This window comes from Netta rufina (assembly GCF_964035555.1).
Source record: "Netta rufina genome assembly, chromosome: 13".
NCBI lineage: Eukaryota > Metazoa > Chordata > Aves > Anseriformes > Anatidae > Netta > Netta rufina.
The window spans coordinates 15794502-15818387 of NC_140136.1; the positions used below are offsets into that span (position 1 = coordinate 15794502).

Consider the following 23886-nt stretch of genomic DNA (forward strand, 5'->3'; position numbering starts at 1 on the left):
AGAGAATTAGCGAGCTGTTTGAAGTGCCAAAGTCTACAAAAAGCCAGCAAGATTCCTTTTAAAAGCATATTTTGTCTTACAGCTTATGGTGGTTATTCTGGAACCAAAATACCCTGATTTAAACACATATTTAAACGCTTGTTTTAATTTGGAAAAAAAAAAAAGAAAAAAAGAAAAAAAAAAAAGAAGAAAGAAAAAAGAAAGAAAAAAGAAAAAGAAATATATTATGGCCCTGGGCTGAGATTTCATAGCTCAAGTTTCAGCCCAGACTCAATTCTAACTGTCAGGCTCTAAGCCCCTGACAATAGTGGCTTACAGCAGAAACTATGGCATACTTCATACGCAGCAAGAGAACCAAATAATGAAACAGACCTCAAAAAGGAAAGAAAAATAATTTTACTTGGAAATATCTTCACTCTCTGATTTCAATTCAGTTGTATAAACTGATAAAAATGTACCATAGAGAATAACTATAAAAAATAATATGATGAGTTAATGTTTTTTTTTTTTTTTTTTTTTTTTAATGTACAAATCAAGATGAAACAGTTGTGCAGAGACATCAGTTTGTTGAATGCCACTTTGCTCATTGTAACTACACAGAAAGCACACGCTGATGTTTATAGATTGCATTTGGAAATTAAAAGGTATGCTGCATATCAGTATCATTAGCTATAATTTAGGATTCCAAAAAGTGAAACAAAAGGTTTAACAATCACTTTTGTATTTCACTTATACCATTAAAAAGGTTTTTAAGATCTATGTTTCGTTCCTTTAAATAAATCCTTTAGAGTAGGCAAACGGTTATGCTGCTAAATACACTAAATCACTCATTTTTCTTTATGTTTTAGAACTACAATTTTCATCATCTTGCCAAATTCCTGCATAAATAGGTAGGATTAAATGGAGCCTAGCCTACCTAACATAATTATATATGTTGTGATTTTATACTGCAATGAAACTGATACATTTTAATAATCCCAGTCTTGGCTCTTACCCACCAAAGTCAATAAAGGTTATTAAGGCCAACTGCCATATAAATACATTGCTACATTGCTAAATGGACTGTCAAAGCAGGAAATACAGTTCATACCATATAGCACTACCAGGAGCATCTTTTTTTTTTTTTTTTTTTTAAAAAAAAAGGAACACTGGATATGTAAAAAAAAAAAAATCTTTAAAGATTTGGCATTTGAGTACAATCATATATGTTTACTTTTCATTCCAGAGATTTACATTTTACTTTTTCAAATGTGAATCAACCTAAAACAAAATAAACAAAAAAAGACTGTAGGACTTCTACAGCTCTTACTGATTTGGCATGGCGTTAAAACATTTTCATAGCTAAAATAAATGTCAGATTGCAAGGTTTGCATGATATCAGACCCTGAGAGACAAATTGTCTCTCCACTGAATCTCAGAACAGCTTCAGCAAGACTTCCTCATATCACATGAGATTTCAGCTTTTCAGACTTCTCTTTACCCAGAAAGCAAAGCTTGTACAGTCTTTTTTTCAAATGGTAACTCTCCCTTTGAATTCAGCAAGCATTTATCCTGATGTTGCACATGATAACGTGTTAATCTTGGATGACTTTTAAAAAAAAACTCAAGGATTTGAATAGCCTTCGTATTTCCAAGGGAGGGGGGGAAAAGAGAAGAAGATTGGTTAAACTGCTTTAGATTTAGTGGTTCATAAATTCATGAGGTAATATTGTGGGAAATGTGATGTTTTATCAGAATGTCATTCAAATGAAAGGTTTAACATTTACATCACAAGAGCAAGCTCTAAGTAAAACTATCCACAGGGAAAGAAATGCCAGGACTAAACATTATTATAAGACTGTGTGCTTGCCACAAAGTACAAAAATATTAAATAGAGCCCGAAGGTTTGAAGACCCTGGGCTTAACTTCCTGAGGTATCATACTTTGCTGCGATATTGGAACAATTACAATTAACAGAAGCAGAAATTTTGGAAAACGTTTTTTTTTTTTTTTCTTCTTTAAAACTCTATTGCTAAACAAAGGAAAAAAAAAAAAAGGCACACATTGAACCCCAGACTGTTTTTTGTATCACTCTAAACACACACATAAAATTTAAGTCAAGAGTTGTTCAGCTCACACACAAGTGTAGGAAAAAATACATTATTTTCCTTTACAAAACAGTTCCTTTTAAGCAATAATACTCTACTGAGACAAGATCAACAACCACTAAGGCATTTATAATTTAACCATTTTTCCACGTTATATAGGTGGAAGTTTTTATTTTATTATTTTTACTTTTTAAAGAATCATGCAGTTAAAGTTATATATTTGGAGGAAAAACACTGACTGTAGACTACTGGGTACCTTCAGAAATACCTTTTTGATTTAACTTAATGCTGTGGAAGCTAAGCATGCACCAAAACACTGCACTTTTTATGTTAAATTGCTGTTGAATTTGTTAACCCACAATTGATTTCCTGTGTTATGGAATCTTAGAGATTACAGCTAACTTGAAGCAACAGGGATAATTCTTGATGTTAATGCTACATTTCTATGTATTTTTATTAAGTCGGTGCTCGCTCTTGCATTAAAACTGCAGCTCAACATTGCCCCCTACTGTCCCTTTGTGAAACTAAGGACAAAACGTAGGTTGAAACCCAAAAATCCCACCCCACCTCCAAGTCCAAAATACAGTAAGCAGCTCATTTACCTAAGAGACTCAACAATACAGACATTCCCAATTAACATTCTCTTCTGTCTCCTTCAATAGCTGAAATTAATTGTGATTAATGCATTATAAGTCATAAAACTTTAAAGCAATTTTTAAAATTTAAATTAGAAGCAGCTTCTGTCTTGGCCCAACCGTCAGTTTGCTGATAAATATCATTGTGAGGCCTGTTGAAAGGAGATACACTGACGCCACCATGTTTCTAATTAGAGACACATGGCAATGTCACACCAATTGCAGAAAACCTAACCCTTGAGAATTCCTGAGTTTGCTGTTTTTCCATGTTCTCAACACACAATGGATATAAAATAACAATCAAACATTCTTGTCTCTACTTCATCTAAGCCTCTGTTACAAGAGGGTAAGTTGTCATTTGAAAGAAAAACAAACCAAATCATTTTTTTTAAATGATAAAGGTCATTCAAGATTAGTTGAGTTTCAGCACATGAGAACACAAAAATGAGGCAAAAACAAAAATAAACAGATCATAAATCTTTTTCCCTTTTTTTGGAAGAAAGTCTAACGTTCACCTATTCCTTGCAGCAACTGATTTCACATATAAAAATTCCACTTTTCCTCACTCATTTTCCAGGCCTGAATCCAGCTGTTGCCAGAAAAGCTTCCAAATTCTTGTGAACAGGTTAGAGAACAACAAGATTTCCCCCAAAACTCAGTAACAGAATATTGTGTCATCATACCTCTGGGATTTCAAAAACACCTCTAATACAAATTATATTCAGTGTGCTCAGCCACATTACAAACTTTTCCAAGACATGTACGGACGAGTTGAAGCTTACGCTGTGAGCAGCAATGGCAGTTTCTGATGGAAATGGAAGGATACCAGCATGACACATTTCTGATGTAGTTCCTCCTGCATGCAGACCTAGAAGCAGGCATGCTGGCAAGTGTGTCATGCACATAGCAAAGTCCCCCAAGCTGAGTCTCTACTTGGACAGCAACAGCAACTGGGCTAACAGTGGTCACTGAGTCACTCTCACTATCAAGGAAGGCACAAATATACTTTCAAATATAGAGCAATTACCACAACTGTAAGGATTCAAGAAACTAATCACCTCTAGCTAGTTGTAGCCATCATGTAATTGTGCATGTGCACTACCAACAGCCAGCTGTACCTTCAGCTCATCGGGTTTTACTTTCACCTTCAGCCAGATACATTCACAATTGTTGTGATGGCAAAGGGTGCACCGTCTATCTTGCTGTTTCATGACCAGGTGGCATTGCACAGTTTCAGGTACTAATGTGTGATGCAATATCTGCCTGTCACCTTCTGGCATTGTCAAACTTTAAAAACAAGTGAAGTCAGGAAACAACTGAAATCTCCTCTTGGTTTTTGGTTCTCATTTTGCTCATATTTCTTTTATTTCTCTCCCCCAGTAGCAAAGAGGTTGCAGGATTATACTGATTCTATTTTTCAGATGTTCTGAATAAAGCAAAAATTCTGTTGCTACAGAACAGTTAAAAACCTAACTGTTAGTGCTCTCAGAATTAAGCTCTAAAAGCTTCAGACTATAAAACCAGTACTTACCATAGTCTCCATTTTTCTCCAATATTCTTCCAATTTAGCCATTGGCTTAAGCCACCAATCAGTGCACTTCAAATACCGCTTGCCTTGAAACCAAAACTGCCTGAGCCACTCAAATTCAACCTGCAAGAGAAAAACACATGGTTGCATGAATCATCTGTTTTTATTATCTGTTTTTATTATTATTATTATTATTATTATTATTATTATTATTATTATCTGGACAGGAATGGGGTAGTACATGAATCCAGATATACCTAAACAGCCCCAGCAAAGGAGAAAGTTACTAGAGTATTTATTTCTAAACATACCTTTACACCCCATTGTTATTTTTATTTAGTCATATGAAGGATGGAAGAAACTTTCAGTAAATAAACTGTGCTAGAACACAGCCTAGCCAATTGCTATGGAACAAGCACATAGCTTTATAATGACATAATAGTTTTTCATAGTTAACCAAATAATCTAGTTACCAAACAAACTACCAAAAACTTTAGGATTAACTGAGTCTCAGTGCTCAGCTGTGGCCAGGCTCGTGCTCCCTCTACTGGAACTGCACTTAAAGCAAAAACTTGCCAATGATATGTATGTGGGGTTCTGCGGGGAAAGTAAGGCTAAAAAGCAAGTTTTGGCTTTTCAGGGTGTCAGTAGTAACATGTCCCAATTGTTTTTCTAGCACTAGGCTTGTGTGGCAACTGTGCTTAACAAAGAAAACATTATCCCAACGAAGCAATAAAAATTTAATCAGGAACACTGTTATACTTTTATTTAGAATATGAAGCAGAAAATACTGTAGTACTTTGCTAGTTTGGGGTGTTGTTTTTTTTCCAAATCATATATGGGTGGCCCTTCAGGTTTAAACACATGAGAAATATTAGCTTTTAATATACGATAAATATATATAACTCATCAAATATTCGTTAAGCAAAATAATTTCATTTATCCTAATTCCTGCTGAGCCTTTTTCTTTAATGGCAATCCATGGTTCTGGTCTTTAGAATTATGTATTTATTTTTGTTGCGGTAGTTACGTTTCACACCAAGTTCAAAGCTACTTTAATCATTATTTGCTACCTCAAAGATTTTGTTTATCCCTACTTGACACTGATGTTGGAAATAAAGAGAACCTGCCAAGGTGAAAGAATAAAGAAAACTGCCCAAAGCTGTCATCTAACTCTTTCTTTCCTGCAAGGCTATGGAAATCTGAAAGCGTTTCAGCTAACATTAAATGTTTGGTCAATACACATTAACGACTGCAGTAAAAGATACTTAAATGTGAAATGTATAAAAAGAACATTAGATCAACTCTTAGTAAAATATAACAACAAAATTAATTGGCAGACATAAATCTTAAAGATATTTTCAAAAAATTACTGCAAGTATAGTGGTTTCTTAGCACACAAGTTCAGTGACATACATCCTCCCTAGCAGAGTTTGCTTCTTCTGCTGTATAAACAAGGTATGAAGTATCAAGTTCTGCTTCCCTAAAAATCGTTATGCGCCATTTGAGGATGGCTGAGCACATCAACAGTTCAACTAGAGTTTGGAGTACTCGCTGCTTTTTTCTTCTTTCTATTTTCTGGTCTCTTCCAATGAAAGGATGATAACACATAATATCTTACAAATACGTTTCAGGAAATAGATCACATGAGGTCATTAACTAATAAAAAATTATTTTTAAAAAAATTAAAATGAAAGTTACAATATCATTCATCATGATAACAATCTATTTCAGTCAGTCTGATTTTTAACTAATCATACTGATTTGTTACATTAATCTACATAATTTCAGTCTAAGTCAAGTCTGTAATCCTGGCCAAATTTTAAACATATCTTGATCCCTTTCAGCGTACACAAGAGATAAGGGTTAGCAGTAGGACAGTTAATTTTCTGCAGGATTGTAACTGATCTCATCAGAGGTCAGGGTACCAAATGGCAATGTGTGGCTGTTCAATGTTAGCGACAACAGTATAGGTAAAAATTCAGGCAGGGCTCTCAAAATCAGGTCCATATTCATCTGACAATGCGTAAGTTTAGCTCTAAACTGAGTTAACAGAAGAAGGGAAAAAATAGCATTTCACCCACAAACTCAGCCATCAAGCACCTTGACAAAGGACTGCTCTGAATTGGTACCTCTGGCCAGGTAAGGGTTGATTCTGAAAACAAGTCATCTTGATGCATGGTTGACAATTTCTCTGTCACTATCCTTGCTTTAGACACTAGTAAGCACAAATACTTCTGTTAAAAAATCTCCAGATATTCCAATTACGCTGTTTGATATTTTAAAATTAACATGAACACTAAATTAACATTAATTTTTAAATTATTTCATTGAACTCTAGTCACTAATCTTCTCCTGCAGGAAGAAGGCATCCCCTATTGGTTTGCCTCCTTCCATCTCCTTACACGAATTAGAGCTATACCAGGAAAAAAACCACAACAGTACACGCGGAAGAGAGAAAAGCTCAATTCTAGCCTTACTGGGACTCAAGATACACGACATTCATCTTCCATGACAGGAGTCTCAGGTCAACTGTTCTTGACACGGATTTTGTCAAAGAGTTTTAGTTTGGTGACTCCCATATATTAGAGCTAACTTGAGTTCAGATCAGCAAGTAGTTTACATGACTGAACAGGACAAACCCTAAACATATTAACACGTAAATAAAATACACACACTGCACATTTTAAGAAAACTTCTGTCTCCTGAGTCATTTTACATTTGTGACTTACACCTGTGCAAGAAAGTTCAGAATCAGGCCTTATATGTCTAACCTCAACAGATTTTTTTTTTTCAAGTTGTCCTTTAGCAATGATTAAAAGCCAATTTTAGGTTATAGTCAATACCGGGTAGTAAAAGGCCAACAGCAGCATTTGACATTTTGTGACGCAGTGCTCCTCGGTCAATTATTTAAAAGTATTGGTTATTAAATGCCACAGATGTAGGTGATCTATATTTTTGCTCTTCTGTCCTAGCCAGCCACCAACCATGCTGTCAGCTCACTGTGATGTGCCTTCACACGTCAGCCTTCCTTGGGCCGCAGACACCACCACCCTTCCTCAGCCCTGACCTCAGCACCTACCACCACATACCTTCCACACCTACCACCTTCAACTTAGCTAGCCTCGGCTTTTCTGCATCCCTGTAGATGTAGAAATGTTAAATCATTATAAATTTAACTGCTGCTACCATAAAAATAGATTCGCTGTAGGCAAGAGTGACTACTTCACAAGCAACAGAGCAACCAATTCAGTCTCAAATTTTAATTGTGGTCATCAGGATTTGTTAGCGCTGAGCCAAAACCCTAATAAGAACAAAATCCTACTTTTTCAAACTTTACTTTGAAGCCTGCTACATTTTAAACACAAACCCCAGATCCTAAGGAAGTTGCTCTGAAGCTTTACTTCACAGAGAACTTTTGACTGTTCATTTGGTGGTGGCGAATAAGGAGGCCTCGGAGCTTCCTCACGTAGGGGAACTCCTGTCAGATCTTGCACTCCTCTGAGCAAGGTAAACAACTGTTCTCGGACACCCAAAGAATAGGCCGTCTTCTCTGTAGATTTATTTTTATGCATGCAAGCATTTACATCATCTAGTCAGCAGTGTTCTATTATTTTAAAAATGTTTGTTTGCCAGTGGGCTTTCCCAGGTCCCTGCAGGTCTGCTTGAGGCCTAGCCAGTAGCTGTATAAATTTTGGAAAGCGAAGTGTGACTCAGCAGGGGCAGAGGTTCACATACAATGAGCTATACAAGGTCATTTATTTCAGGAGGAATGATTCTGGCCAAACAGCAATCTGATTGCTTAAAGGGAAAATTTCATTTAATCTAACACCATGTGAGCATTGTTGTTAGGACGCTGTACTTCACAGCTGTCCAGGACATCACTTCTGTTCACCCTGCCACAGTGCTCCTAGGATACCCTGCCACTGAAACAGTGTTCAGACTTCAAGCCTGAAGCTTGTAACTACAAAGTACGTACTGGGGTGAAATGACTTGCACATCTAACAAACAGCATGTATCTCATAATTCAGGTACGTGATGAATTATGTACCTGAATTCAGATATTACTCCGAAGGCTGTTTTAATGAGGGAGACCACAACAAGGTTAAGTCGAAGTGATGCTGAAAACCTCCTCACTAAAATCTTGCTTCTTCCATGGGAAGGCCTCTGTCATGCCATCCAAGAGAGGTCTCCAACAAATGAACTCTGGGAAAGCTAGCAATTGGAAAAGAGAGCCCCCAGATGCTCACCAAATTCTTTTATGGATTTCTCTGCCCACGACAAAAGTGGAGAAAGTCTCTACCAATGCTACAGGTCTTCAGTTCTAAACCACTTAATCAACACAGCAAGTCAATTTTCCTGCCCAGGAATACAAAAGTGAAGGCACAGAATCATACCTCATTCTTTCAGACTTGCTCTTAGGCTTTTTCCCTCAAGGAGACACAGATAACTCATCCAGACCTCATTTGGCAGAGCAGTTAATTTCCGCACAGACTGTGAATCTGCACTCAAGTACTTTATTTTAGCCTAGTTGTGGATCAGATGATGGCACTGTGATGGTTCTGCTCCAGTTAATGATCTCTGATGCTACTTTGGAGGTGTCAGCAAAAGGGGAAGAACACCCATAGCATTTCAGGAAGATGAAGCAGCTACTGAGGATGCATTTAGTTATCTGAGCTAAAACATGCAAAGAGAGATAAAAAAAAAAATATGACTTTTGGAAGTGGAATACAACCATACCACCTCCTCTTCTGATAGAAATGCTCAATTTCAAGCCCATAATCTCTGGTCCAGAGGTATATAAGGTGTATACCAAAACAGAAATACACAGGCAAAATTGGGTGACAGTTCATCTTATTTAAAATAATAACAAAGGAGAAAAAAAAAAAAAGAGATGGAATCCTGACCACAGTTATTGAATGGAACACTTATTTTCATCAGTACTTGAACAGTTTAATTCTTTAAAGAAAGAAAACATGTTCTTGTTCTTCATATGCCTGAGAAAATTTGAAATCTAGAACCCGTATTATGTGCCTGAAAATATGAAGATTTATCGTAGTGTGAGTAAAAGAAAGCGGGAAGCTTTCACAGGCAAAACAATAACAACAACAATAACCTGCATCAGCCTCACAGATCTATGTGTTTTTACTTCAGTGATGTTTGAAAAAGAAATGTGTATTTACCACAGTGGTAAACAAATGGTAACTTTGTCTACTTGTGCACTAAAAAAGGGAAATTTAAATAGCACTTGAACATACGGAATTTATCTTTTAAGTGAGGAGGTGACCTTGTGAAGAAAAAAAAGAGGTGACTGGGTATTCTCTTTTCAAATGAAATATAGATTCAATGTGTCTACTAAGACTAAGTGCACAATATGTACAAGTTAAACAATGATTTCTGTTACAGTATATCCCATATGCGTAACAGGAAACATCCCTGTATGTCACATAGCAAAATTATTCAGGTGACTGCAAACACCAGGGGCTAGTCTCTCACCTGATGTAAATGGCACAGGTCTTTGATGTTGAAGGACCCGTGCAAATTTACACCAGCTGTGCATGTGGCCCTAGCTGTGCAAACCACATATGTGTATAGTTTTATGGACTGAGCCTGATTAATGTTTTGTAAAGCCCTGCATGCATCCGACTTCTTTAAATTGCTCTAGGAGCTGTTTTGCTGGAAGTCAAGGGGTAAAGCTTTTGCCATCGCTATACTAATTTTTACCAACTTTGAGCACAATACAAATAAAAATGTGTTCTATGAAGTTTTCTAGCAACACACAATATTATATTCCTCAGCAGATAGCAATTTAAAACACTTAGAAAAATTCTTATATGAGTGTGAATTAGTTTGGTACTACAGATGTTCCAATATAATGCTGATTGTACTTATCTTAGTAGCAATACAGATTAGTTCCTTCAAAATGTGTGAGTATACAAATGTTGTGACTGATATTTAAGCAAAACATGGTTCAGAAATTTGTATTAGCTGCTTACTATAGTTGTTTTTACAGAGAGATGGTCATCATCACTTTTGTTAGGAACAGCTGAAAGCTTTTTTTTTCAGGTAGGAAGGCAACTTTCCAGAGCAGCTAAACAATGTCACTTTATACTCCTAATACACAGCCTTGACTTGCATTTTCTTTAACTCTTATAAAAAATAAAAATAAAAAAGCAATTAACTAACCATTTTTGGAAATGTCACCACTGTAAGACCACCCATTCCACTGTATCATTTCCTTGACTATCCACTAACAGTAAAAGCAAAGTTACATTCTTCAAGATGCTGCTTATTGTTATACCACAAAAAAATTACCATTTCCACAATAGCCCAAAACAGACATTTTTAAATCTGTGTTTCCTAAAACTCCAGATCTCTATGTCAAACCACAAAGCACTGTGCCAGCTTCAGTGAAATTCTATGGAAGTGCATTGTTACAACTGCATATTTTATAGTGCAGAACAATCTGCCGAATGAAGTATGTGTTTCACGATTATTTGCACTACATTTTCTTCAGAATATGCTTTTAAGAACATATTCGCAATTGTCTCACACCTGGCATTCTGGAAAAAGACTGGCAACTATCTTAACACCTGACAAACAACTGAAAAACTTTGTGTGTGCTTTCCTTCCATTTTCGCCCCTCTTGTTTCAGGAGGACTAGAGTAGTTTGGTTTGTCCGCCACCCTGTGATTTGGCACAATGAAACCGATGTTACTGAAACTACTCTGCCTCTCCCAGCAGAGGGATATTGGGAAAGAAAAAATGAAAACTTTGTGGGAATGCAATGATCAGATCTAAGTTTATCCCAATCACTGTAAACAAGTAAATAGGGAATAAAAAACAGCTAACGAACTTATACAGTGCAATGCCTTGTGAGCTGCTCAACACACGCCACCAGACTGCACCTGTCAGAATCCAGCTGCAGCATTTTCAGTGCAGATGATCTCACCTCATTATGTATTTCTTCCACTTGCTTTACAACTGCAGTTTCCAGTGATTTCAAAGATAAAGCCCCTGAATTAGAGTCAGTTTGTAAATTCTGGAGCGCCAGTTCACATTGTCCAAATATGTATTCCAATGTTCCTCTTGAACACTATAAAGATATAATAAAAACGAATACTTAGTCACATCAAAGCATACATATTTCTCAAATACACCACTTGCTTCTGAAATAATCAAAGGAGCAGAAAGGATGTATTTCTGTAACTTTATTTTATGATCTTTTACACAAAATCTTAATGTCTTCTGGTTTATGTAGCTGTTTGTGTAGATGATGCAAAAGTCTAATCCACCAACACAAAATAGTAAACCACAATTTGAAAGGAGAAAGAACGGGATTACTTTTAAATTTACATTACAATTACAGCCATACTTTCCATTGCTTTCTGGCAGTTTTTGAGGATATTTAATAATCAGCTTTATACGCATAGTTTTATAGGCTCCCAGTAACACTCAAATGGAATCCCATATCCACTCAGGAGTGCTGATTGCTTAGAAGGTGTAGATAATATGAACAAGCCAGATCTGCACTTCTGTTGCTTTTGTTTTGTTTTCAAAGTTTCTTTCAAAAATCACAAGGAAACACATAAAATAAATATATATATATATTTGAAAAAAAAAAGTAAGATAACTACATCTTCTTATTATTTTCAATTAATTATCTGTACCTTCAGTTAGATTCCCGGGAATCATCTTCAATATGGACCTCACCGGTCTCATATGCTTTTTAAACAAATATTTCCATACTATACAGGTTGAGGTCACAACAGTTTACCAAAACAAAGCATAATCACTTAATAGAGAAGTTTTTCACAGTGAAAATAAATGTGTATTTTCCTGCAAGAGTAACACAGAGACAGGAGCAGTAGGTCAGAGGACTCTTAAAGTAAAAGAGGTAAAACACAGAACCACTGTTTTTTAAAATGCACAGTGTAATATTGCTTTATGCCAAAGTCTAGTTCGAGTGAGCAGAGTATAGTTTTGTTTGGCAAATAATGGATTTTTTTTATTTTTATTTTTTACTACAACTACAATGTATGTCTGTGTCCATGTTTGGTGCTATCGCTTCATTTCCGTTATTGCACCAACTAGTAGGACAGGAAAAAAAAAAAAAGTATGGATTTACAAGTATTTCTCTTGCTTCAGTAGTGGTACTTTTTGCCTTGCTGAAAAAAGAAAGCCATAATTTTTTTTAAATATCTTCTTATGCTACAGTCTATTTTATATTCCTATATGCTTTCCCATTCAAATACTACATAAAACTAATGCTAAAGCCATGGACAAGAATAAAGAATAGAAGTCGAGTAAATAAAAGCATTTTAACACTTGAGTGTGTCAGGCTGAAGTCTGGTTATCCCAGAATGACTCAGTGAAGGAGCTCTGTATCAGTTTTCTAGTTCTTCCATCCTTGGATGCACAGAAGGATCCCATTTAAAGCATACTCATGACTCAGTTTTTCTGACCTCCTAAAGGCTGTTTTAGCCAGTGAGCACTTCTGACATGTGCTTTGAGTATTTTTCTCTCATCATTAATACTGCCTTTTCATCTAGGACCGGGAGATGAACATATCAAAAATAAAAAATAATTAAAAAAATAATTTCAATTAAAAATGCAGCTGTCCCTACACTTCAGCAATTCATGTGATGTGGTAGAGCATATTCCTAAACTGTATCTTAAACGTGTGACTGTGAGTTCAGGTAAATTACTGATGTAGAAGCAACCATATATCAGTCCAATAGTAAACAAATAGCCTGACACATGAGCGTAACTGCAAACACAGTTTGCAAAACAGTTCTGGGTAAGACAACATGATGCTACATTTACGGTATCAGAATATTAGCTTTACAAACGACTAAAGAATTACCTGCATTTATACTTACATCTGCCACTCTGTGAGTGGAGCTGAATCGAGGTGAAAAGCCAGCCAGAACACAGTGCTGATGTGTCATATTGAGATCATCTAGAGAAAAATTAGGAAACCTTAAGTAAGGCAAAAAAATTTATATATTCCTCTGGAAAAGCTGAGATTACATCTAGTAGCAACATTCTGTGTTACACTGAATACTGTTCACAAAGCACTTTAAATTCAAATTTTAGTGTGAAAATTATGCTGTCCTCTCAAACTCAACGAGACATTCAGGAAAATATGTCAAGATGTGCTGTAAGGTAATTTCGGGGTTGTTCTTACATAAGTTAGCAGAAACTAAGTAAAACCATATAGAAAACTAGATGACCTAAAGAGTTGGCAAGCAAAGCCAAATACAGACATTATCAGAAAAGAACTAGAATAGAAAGCTGCAGGATCCTAGTTAACTTGGAGTCTATACCCTCATCAGTATTTACTCTTTCAGGGAGTTTAGCTTTGGCCATTTTAATACAGCATGATGAGAAGTTAACAAGCTTCATCCTTCCATCATACAAATATAACTTCTCTTTAAAACATCAATATTTGCATACCTGAAACCTGACCCCTGAATTCCTGCTCATTTTTGAAAAGGCTCTTCTGACCATAATGACAGTCCACCAGACTGAAAAGAACAGTGTGTAAGGCTTAATGATATTCTCTTTATTACTGAAAACCGATATGCTCTGAAACTTTTTCTTTACCTTCTAACAAGCCTGAAAATTCAAAATGATAAAAGCCTAAAGAATTCAGAAGAATGACTCAATTCACCCCAGTTGTAAGAACAACGTCTTCTTTCTATGAATGTTATAAGCAATTATTAACAAAGTGCACACCCAAGGCAGCAGATAACATCACTTTGGAAAAAAACACCCGAGAAGTTTATATGAAGAACAGGCACACAAGCGTTACGAACAATGACTGAATTGCCACTAAGAACATTTAGATGGGAGGCATATTTTCTTTTCACATGACGTCTGCAGATATGTGAAATTGAAAAGCTTGAAAAGGACTCCAAAACAAGCAAAAACCCACCAAAAGCCAAATAGGAAAGAGCAATTTCTTACGTAGGCATTTAAGACTGAAATTACATAGAGCCAAATTTTGCAAAGGCCACAGAACAGTATTATCTCCAGACAGGGCAACATTTAAATATCGCTATCACTTTCAAGAAGAACTATGACATAAAATTAACTTAAACACTTCCACCACTTCATTCAGTGCCCATTCATTTTGGTGTGTTTTATGTATCAAATAGCATCAAAAACGTTATGTTTTGATTTGCGCCTTCATTCAAACCCTTGGCAAATCTTTCATTGTAGAGCCCCCCCCCCCAAAAAAAAAAATTGCTTCCAGTTGTCCCTAATCGATTATGACTTTTAAAAACAAGCCTGCCATTTTAATTTAAAAGCTTATAATTCATTTAAGACTAATTGCACAAAAATAGTTGAAGTTTCACAGCCTATGCGTCTCAAAGGATAATTGAAAAAATAAATGTCCTAGATCTTAACCAATTACGATAAAGATGTACCTTTTTATTTATTTATTTATTTTAAATATATGAATTGAGTAGAAAAAGCACTTCTTGTTATACTGGCCATTGCCTGTTCAGCAGCAAAAACTTTTATTCAGATTTGAGAGCCAAACCAAAACTGTTTCCTTGGACACCCATGTCAGAAGTAGCACAACTCCTTCACAGTTTTAAGTAAAATACAGCACACGGAGCTAACGTGAGTTTTACATGATGAGGTGCTGACTGGTGAGGCTCAGAAAAAACAAAATGCAGCCTCGCCAGTTCCACACATTTAGGTCCTGCTCTGAAAAACTTCATGCAGGCAACTTATTTGTCATACAGTTCTCCTGAATTTGTGGTCCTGAATAAGAGCCAGCACGGCATTGTTGTGCCTTAAAACACTGGGCTCTTACCTGCTACAAATTCAGGTGGAGACATGGAGATCTCATTTCAATACTTGTCAGAAAAACAGAACTTCTATGAACTGTACGTAGCACACAAGAAGTGACTTTTTAATTTGAAATCACGATCAACACCAACAATGTATTTGGTAGAGTTTCAAGAACTATCAACACAATCCCTTCTCCTTCAACCATTTTTAGGACTATTACAACAATATTTTTAAATCTGGACTACAGTTTTCTGCTAAAATGACTGCTTTCCTGCCAAAACTTTCCCGCATCTATGGAAAATGCTGTCATTAGCACAGTTGTTCTAAAGTGTATCACAGGCTTTTCAGATGTTTACAAATTTTAAAACATCACGAATTACCCAACTCTAAAATAGTAATTGTAGAAGGCAATCATTCTAACATGCTCAAGTGCTGTGATGACCAAAGAGAATTTTCTAAATCAAAGCAGAGGCAATGCACCCATTGCTATTACCTGCACCAACAGGATGCCATGGTGCCACTAGTCACTAGGCTAACATGGGTCAGTACCTGCACTTCAGCCAGTATAACGTCTACTTCACTTTCCCCAACCTGCTGATAATATTCTAAAAGCCTTGTTGGCATTCAAGGGAACAGAACTTGGTAACAAACTTGGCGTTCAAGCGCCAGAAAAAATAACTTCAGTTTTCTGTCTGAGTTGGAGTATTTAAGAAACAGAGCAATGACTTCCAGCATACATGTACAAGGCAAAACTTGTATTTATTTTAAATGGATTTTGTTCTTTTTTTGTAGTACTTTCTGCCTGCCACTTCCCAATGAATCATCTGCCACTCTAGGGCCAGATCCCATTATAGGACTACTAGCTGAGCCCAGTCTGGGCAAGATTTATTAAAAGAAATTAATCACATATATGATTGTGCACAGGTGGCCAAAGCTACCTTAAAAAAAAAACAAAGTTATCAACCTGAAGTCTGGTTAAATAATTTGGAGGTCATAAGCAAAAGGATTTTGCCTTTACAGATGAAGTACTAAGAAGCTGTAAGACTGTTCAGCAGATGATCTGATTACTTGCAAATGCACACAATTCCTTTTCACAGAATCACCAGCGACAGAAATTTCAGGTAACACACCTTGTGCAAAACAAAGAAAACTGAATTTTTATTTATTACAAATCCTTATTATTCACATCTGCAGAAAAAAAATATTATCTAAAATACTTGGGGTTTGAATATATTTACCCGTGCAAGACTTCTATGAAGTTGGTAACTGGCACAGAAAAAACTAAAGGGCAGGTGAGGATAAAGGACTTGCTAAAGTTTGCATAGAAATTCTATGTGAGAAGTAGCCTGAAGGCTCCTGAAAGTACCAGTGATGTTTTAACACCTGACCATCCCTCTTCCATCAGATGCAGACTATTTTTCTTTGAGTGGGTCCCCCTATCAGACAAGAGGCCTGGTGATTTTCTGTTTAGAAACAGCAGACACATTTTGGAATTTGGGTGCTGCAGGTCCCATTTTAGATTGTGGGGGCAAGCTCATGCCATAGATCTTTGTCCTTCCCCTGTACTGCCTTCTGCCCTCCTGTTCTTTTCACAAAGACACCCCTCGCTACGCCAGAAGCTCAGCATGGTCCCCTCCACTGCTTGAAGCTACTGCCAGTCCTCCTGACCATGCTCCTCTCAGCCCCTGCCCCATCCACATCTCCTGGTATGCTTTCTGCTCAGCCAAAGTTTCCCTCAGACAGGGTTTTTTAGGTTTTCTAGGCTTTTTCTTTTTTAAAGCTTTCTAGGTTTCAAGTTCGTAAGACAGTGTTTTCACTATGATTTTTCAGGTTAAGAAGTTGCTATTAATCTCCTGTTGCATAACAGGGACATGCTACACCAGTACACTGTCATCCAGCATGATGATCCAGTCAAACACCACAATGTTTCAATTTTTCTTCTGCTGCCTCATGATAGACGTGGTGGGTTCCTTTTCCAAATCAGAATCGTAGTTCAGTAATCTGCAGGCAATATGAACAGAGCCCTCTGCTTGTAGAACCTCTGTCAAAAGAGCTGATTACTGGATATATGCATCATGTATGGACATAAATTCTCTGTATCTATGGACATAGCACAGATATATGCGTACTCAACTAATTCTACTGAACTGGAAGAGCATCAGTGTGGTGATGAGCCAATGTAGTCCAAGAAACAATGACTATATACCACATCACTGTGTTAAGATGTAACAAATGCAAGGTAGAAAGAAAGGAAGTTAATCCTTCCCTAATCCTTACTGAAGCAAGAATGGACTAAAGGCTACAATTGTGGTTACTTCCAGGTGAAGTACTTCCCAGGAAGACAAACCACAATTTCCAAAAATGCTCCAGGACTAGCAACATGGGGTTATGTTGTCTTTTCTATCTTCTTAGAAGCGTTCTTCCTGAACTTTATATTTAGACAGTTAACTTGTATTGAAGCAGGTAAAATGTACAATGGGGCTTACAGCACTGGCAAAAGCTTTGATATTCTACATACCAAATACCTACAAGTAAAAAGGGCTTGTGCAATTTATTTTAATTACCATAAACAGACTTTAAACCATATTACAGTCTGATTTCCAAAAGCACTACAATATTTTTATTTTATTTCCAATTCTGTTCAATTGCATTTATGCCTACCTACATACAACATCGCTGAAGGTTGGCTGAGGGCTTGCACGTCTATGCTAAAATGCTTAAGAATAGCAGTAACTACCAGGAGGGGAAGGTTACATGTGTGCCATTTTATCAAACTTATCTGACCATTTTACAAGGAACATTAATTATTTAAATGGTTTTAATACATGCAGGACTGCATATGCTTCACAAATCATGTGGTACACTCCAACATAATGTGATGGTTATAGAGATTGACAGGAGGTGATAGAAACCAGCTCTTCTTTCACCCATCTCCGAGTAATGCTTCAACAACAGAAAATCAAGTCAAACTAATTTTACTGTGAGAATGGCAGCTGAAAGCACGAGGAAGGTTACGTCTCCTTCCCCAAGAAATTACAGGTCAATGGAGTGTGTCTTGTACAGCTTTCATATCAGAAAGCTAGAGAGATGATCTGGCCCTGATTAAAAAATTATTTTTAGTTTTTAAACAAGAAAAGTGTGCACAAACAAAACACCACGTGAATTAAAAGACCCAAGTAAATAAAGATGTCTGAAATTTGCCCAACTTTGTGATCAAAGTTTGGTAACAACAAGTAAGTTTCTGGGGTTCGAAGTCTTATTAATCAAGGAATATAGCATTTGGATTAAATGTGGACTCAAGAAAAACATGGAGTTAAAAAACTACAACACATTCAAGATGCTAGAGAGCAAAAAGGGTTCAAAAGTTAGTTTGTGGAAATAGAAGCAGATTAAATATCTAGAAATAGTTTAATGAGCCACTATATACATGTGGAAGTGTTTCCATTAAATACTTATCTTTAACCACAAGCCAACCTCTGCAATGTGTGCACCCAACTTCTGGATGGTTATGAAAATAATTTTTTGATGCTACTTCAACTATAATTTGCTAGGGGGGGAGAAGGGTATAAGATTCCAAGTTCATCTTCATGCTGTTTTAAAACCCTAACCTTCAAGCAAGAGCTTGATCTATGGGAAACAGCTGCAGAAAAGTAAATCATCTTCCTTTGAAAAAGTCCAGAGTGTATTTTTGTTGAGCATGTTTTGAAGTCATGGTAGGAAAATTAGTGAAAATTGTAAATCTGCTTGCAAATCTGGTCATGTCTAACTCAAAGATTAGGGGAAAGATTCCAATTTAATAGTAAGACCATGACAACCCTAGTTAAGCATGCTCTAGGGCAGAGCAGATGGGGCCCTTTGCTCACCTCCACGCGTTTTGGATTTATTGCATGCACCCAACACGTTTCATATTAGACACCCCTTGACTGTGTACTTGAGGCAGCAGGGTTCAGTATGCACTTCCTCTGCAGACCAATATATTATTCTAAATTGGGCTAAAGTGTTTCCGTTTCATGAGTGATATAAAGTTCAGATTTGAGGTTTTTAGGCAGCAGATCTACAGTCTTCCAAAAAATCTTTCTTCTTCAAGTTAGGAAAAGCAAGCCTCGAAAAAGTCAATTTTACTGAATAATTACATATTTTGTTTCATTTAGTTGAAACAAAATCCATTAGTGTTCTTGTAATAACTCATCTTGAAATGGATGATTTGATCACATCATGTTTAGTACCAACATACAAACAAATTACGGCTTATTTTATCTGAAGAGGAGTGCTGAGAATGAAGGTGTAAATCTTAAAAAGACTGCATTTTACTAAAATTCCACCTATACAAACAAAAACATTTTACAGAGTCAATGAAGAAAGGAACATGAGCAGTACTAAATATCTAACAGAAATACTAAAAACAAATTTAAATTTCTTTTTTGGTACTTTGCTATACTCAGATCAGGATTTACAAGTTTATGTGCTCACACACCTCTCAGAGAAATAGCAAGTTACCAAGTTTTCATACATTTGATTTGTGAATTTATTATTTACAGGAATTATTAGGAGTGGACTTCAATTACAAACAGCATACCAAATTTGCCACTTCAGTATTTCACAATATTTACATAAAACAGTAAGCACTATACCATTTCTGAAACTGAAAAATTTGAAAATTGAAAATTGCAGTGTTTGCATGTTAGTTGCTCCAGCTGGATGAGTCAGAAGATAGTCAGAGAAAGAGTCCTACCAAGCATCCCATCTACTTCAACAGCTACTACCAGCTAATAGTCAGTTGTGCAATACAATTGTTCTAATATTGCATTTTCTAGATACTTGGCATACTGCGTCCACTGTTTTTAATGTAATGCTAGCAAAACGATTAGGCTTACTGAAATGAGATTCTGGATTACATGAATGTTTAAAGGGACAAACTAAATTAATCTAGAATTATGTTCCGTATTGTCAAATTACATCTTATAAAAAGTTCTTATATTTTATTTGTTAGAGGGAATCCTCAAAACGTCTCCCATTAAAGTCAGTTTACAAAACCTGAACAGTAAAAAAAAAATACGCTACAACTGTATATGTCCATCTATAATTGTCCTTCGTTTCCAGTAATAGAAAATGATAAAGACAGTTCAAATGTACACTGTTGCTAGTTTTAGAATAGTCTCAGACTGCTGCAAATTAAAAACACTTTTTTTTTTTTTAATAATTGAGAAAAAATAAAGGTTATGGAAATGCAAGAGATTATCAACCACCTGGTCTACAGAGCTCAAACTATAGCTCTCCACGAAGTATTAATAAGGAAGTGATTTACACATCATCTTCAAAAGAATGTTTAATATATCCTTGTTTCCATCTAAACATGACCATGTTTTCTGTTAAATAAACTTACTTTTTGACCCTCCCTTCATATAGCATTCCCAATACTTTAGTTACAGTATATAAATTTCACTGGAGAATAAGAAATGTCCTTATGATTTGGTAACTACTATAATTTACAGTATTTTGCAATAAAAATAGTGGTCAGTCCCCTTGTTTTATTACTTGCCTTCTGAATCCGCTGCCCAGCAAAGCTGATTATGCACAAACTTTCCAGTCAGTAAGGATGAGATGAAAGCCATACTTGATCCTTCAACCAGTATTACACAGAAATGGATTAATAATTGCCTTTCTAGGAATGTTTAGTTGCCACCTCAGCTTCACTTCTATCTAAGAAATGTCTGTCTCCCCTTCAGGCTGCTACCCTATGTAATCCCACATACAAAAAAAGGGAGGTCCATGTACACAACCATGCCATACGATCTCATATCACAGAATCACAGAATCACAGAATTTCTAGGTTGGAAGAGACCTCAAGGTCATCGAGTCCAACCTCCAACCTAACGCTAACAGCCCTCCACTAAACCGTATCCCTAAGCTCTACATCTAAACGTCTTTTGAAGACTTCCAGGGATGGTGACTCCACCACTTCCCTGGGCAGCCTGTTCCAATGTCTAACAACCCTTTCAGTGAAGAAGTTCTTCCTAACACCTAACCTAAAACTCCCCTGGCTCAACTTAAGCCCATTCCCCCTCGTCCTGTCACCAGGCACGTGGGAGAACAGGCCAACCCCCACCTCGCTACAGCAAACTGTAGCGAGGTGGGGGTTGGTCTGTCTAACACACTTGGTTCGAGTCTGAACATACTTAAGAGCACAGGCAGGCTACCTACACACACTTTTTTAATTGCCCAAACATATTGCATGTATTAACTAAAACGTGTTCATATTTACTGGGAGGCCAGAAGGTAGGTGAAAGACTGTTCAGCCCAATTAGCTGGCAGTGGGACAGGTCAACCTAAGGAAGTGTCGTAGTATCTACCTTCTAAGGCACAACAGGCAACACTGAAAGTATTCTCACCCTTCAGAGGTGTCTAGTGATTTGGCTTGACAGGCAAACACAACAATGTCAGAAAGGTTGTTTTTATTTTTAGATTGTGCAATTTTTAGTTAGATTTGCTAAAACACAAATAGGTCAGAAAAACACAAGCCAAAAGAAAAAAAGTCTGTGTCAACAAGCCTTATGCACCATCCTTGCCTCAACTTTTTGGATTGAAAACCTGTGTGTGAGCTCAGCTTCAAGTAAATGAGCTCTGTTTAATTTTTTATTTTTTTTAAATCCACTGCACATGAGACAGACTTACTCTTAGAGTATGACAGCTTTGTTCATTACAATCTTAGTATAATCCCACTACTGGGAAATGGTATGTTTGAATATACACATTGAGAAGTGTAGAGGAATGAGAAAAGTGTCGTGTCTTCTTGTCTAAAACTGGTGACCAATAAAACATCCACAGATTAGTGTAACGGCCACCTCAAGAATCATGGAGCCAAACAATTTAGAGGCTGCTATAGTCATAGTTTACATCATATGTAGCCAATCCATAATCCAATTCAAAACAGGAAGTTGTTTTTTTTTTCAACATAGTTCCAATTTGTTCAATACAGATATAGAAGTTCACAGTAACTTAGTAAGACTGCATTGATAAAGGAATCGTCATCTACAAATAAAAGGATCGGAGAGAGCTCCATTTCTCACAAGATTTGAGAAAACTCTACTTATGTTCTGCAGTCTGGCCTGTACAGTTGGAATTGCTCGTTCAACAATTTTTTTTTCCTCTCTGAAGCAAAATAAATATTGTAAGAAAAAAATCCCCCAAATTACAATGGAATTGGGCAAGGTAGGAAGAATTTACTATGTTCTCAAGCCAGATCCTCTGTCTTGCTAAAACAGGAGAGTCTTAACTAGAAGTGTGAAAGTTTACATTCAGGTATCAGTTTCTGTGTTTTCAACAGAACATTCAATTTCCTAGCCCCTTGAAAATTACCAAGCATCAAGTAGAAGTCTCCTTGGCGAAGTGGTATTGCTAATCCAGGTGTCTCTATGTCCCATGCTACCTTCAAGCCTACGTGCCAAACAGCTGGGTCTCTTCCCTGCAGTTTCTGATCATAAGTTTCTTCAGCAGGTGAACCTTTAACGATAAAAGGAAAAACACCATGAAGAAATAAGACAAGTACCATAAAATACATTATCTGGTCTTCTAACAATACAAACTTAATTACATCCCATATTGGTACAGTCTTAACTTTTCTCAAATATCCACCTTGCATAATCAACAACTCCAAAGTCAAAAGTACACCACAGATATAAAAATGCCATACAAAATCAAGAATTTCTTGCAATTACTAAGATGAAAACTCATGTTAACTACAAAGTAAAGGTAAATCAAAGTTCGTAACACACCAAGTTATTCTGACATTCTCAAGTACCCATAATGAGAGTTGTAGTTTGTGCCCACTTCTACAACATGAAGAGAAGTGCAAGCAAGGAAAAAAAATAAAAAGCCAGAACACTGATGTAAAAATAGATAACTTCTAAAAATAATTTCAAGTCAAACTGCAAAAACATCTTAAACAATTGAATTTGTTAACAGTTGCAATTTCACTGAATCAAACTGAGGCAAAGTAAGGTGAAAAATGCGCACAAAACCCTATCTAGGCAACCAGCTACAGGAGAGAATCTGGGAATCATATCTATCATTCCTCTCTCAAAATTATTAGTCAAACATGATAGATAACATGTGGGAGAGCCAATGAAGCTTCAATGCATTTGTCACAACACTTTCCTTATCATTAAGCAACACGAATGTGTAGAGCTTGGGGAAAAAGTAATCCACTGCATAAAAATAGTATTTAGAGCTTAATCCCTCTGAACTATTTTCATAAGCTTACTTCACCGCAGTATAAATTGAAAGATACAGTCAGCATTTATAACAAGGTATTTGGGAGCTATGGCATAACAGTTTTATGGCTCATGTAACAGAGCATTTTGACAGAGAAAGGATGAAGTTTTAATAAGCAATTGGCACAGAACAGCAGTCAACTGTTAGAAATCATCAACAAAGTAGCACGCATAGTAATTGCGTGTATGTTAGTAATAGCCTGTGTCCCAAAGCAGCATGCATAATAATTGCATATACATTAGGAATAGTCTGTCCCCATGTTGTTGTCCATTCCCAGCGTGCTTTTATGTAATAATTTTTGTTTTTGCTTAATCTAGAACAAAACACCAAAATAAAGATGCGTATTCCTCCTGTAATAATACACGCACATAAAATTGACCTTGAACTCAACTCCAAAATATTCAAGTCATTCATCTCATGTGGTCACTGCAACGTTTGTTGGGGACAGCCTTTAATAATGAATAAAGTGTCTTAACTTCCTATGTTGATTAAGTATTGCCTGCAATCAGGAAGCAGATAGCCAATCTGCTCTAGTTTAAAAAGCTAATCTACAGTC

The 23886-nt window shown here is 36.4% G+C and overlaps 1 protein-coding gene across 1 annotated transcript in view; it reads right to left on the reverse strand.

Annotated features, from left to right (window-relative positions):
• The window catches only part of FTO (FTO alpha-ketoglutarate dependent dioxygenase), a gene marked incomplete at both ends in the record, with an annotated part of 251828 nt that overhangs the window by 173475 nt on the left and 54467 nt on the right, over window positions 1–23886 (reverse strand). The window contains 4 exons of the mRNA XM_084294645.1: window positions 4254–4373; window positions 11203–11346; window positions 13133–13212; window positions 22416–22559. Coding sequence (XP_084150771.1) covers window positions 4254–4373; window positions 11203–11346; window positions 13133–13212; window positions 22416–22559 — 488 coding nt within the window. The remainder of the gene's footprint in view (window positions 1–4253; window positions 4374–11202; window positions 11347–13132; window positions 13213–22415; window positions 22560–23886) is intronic.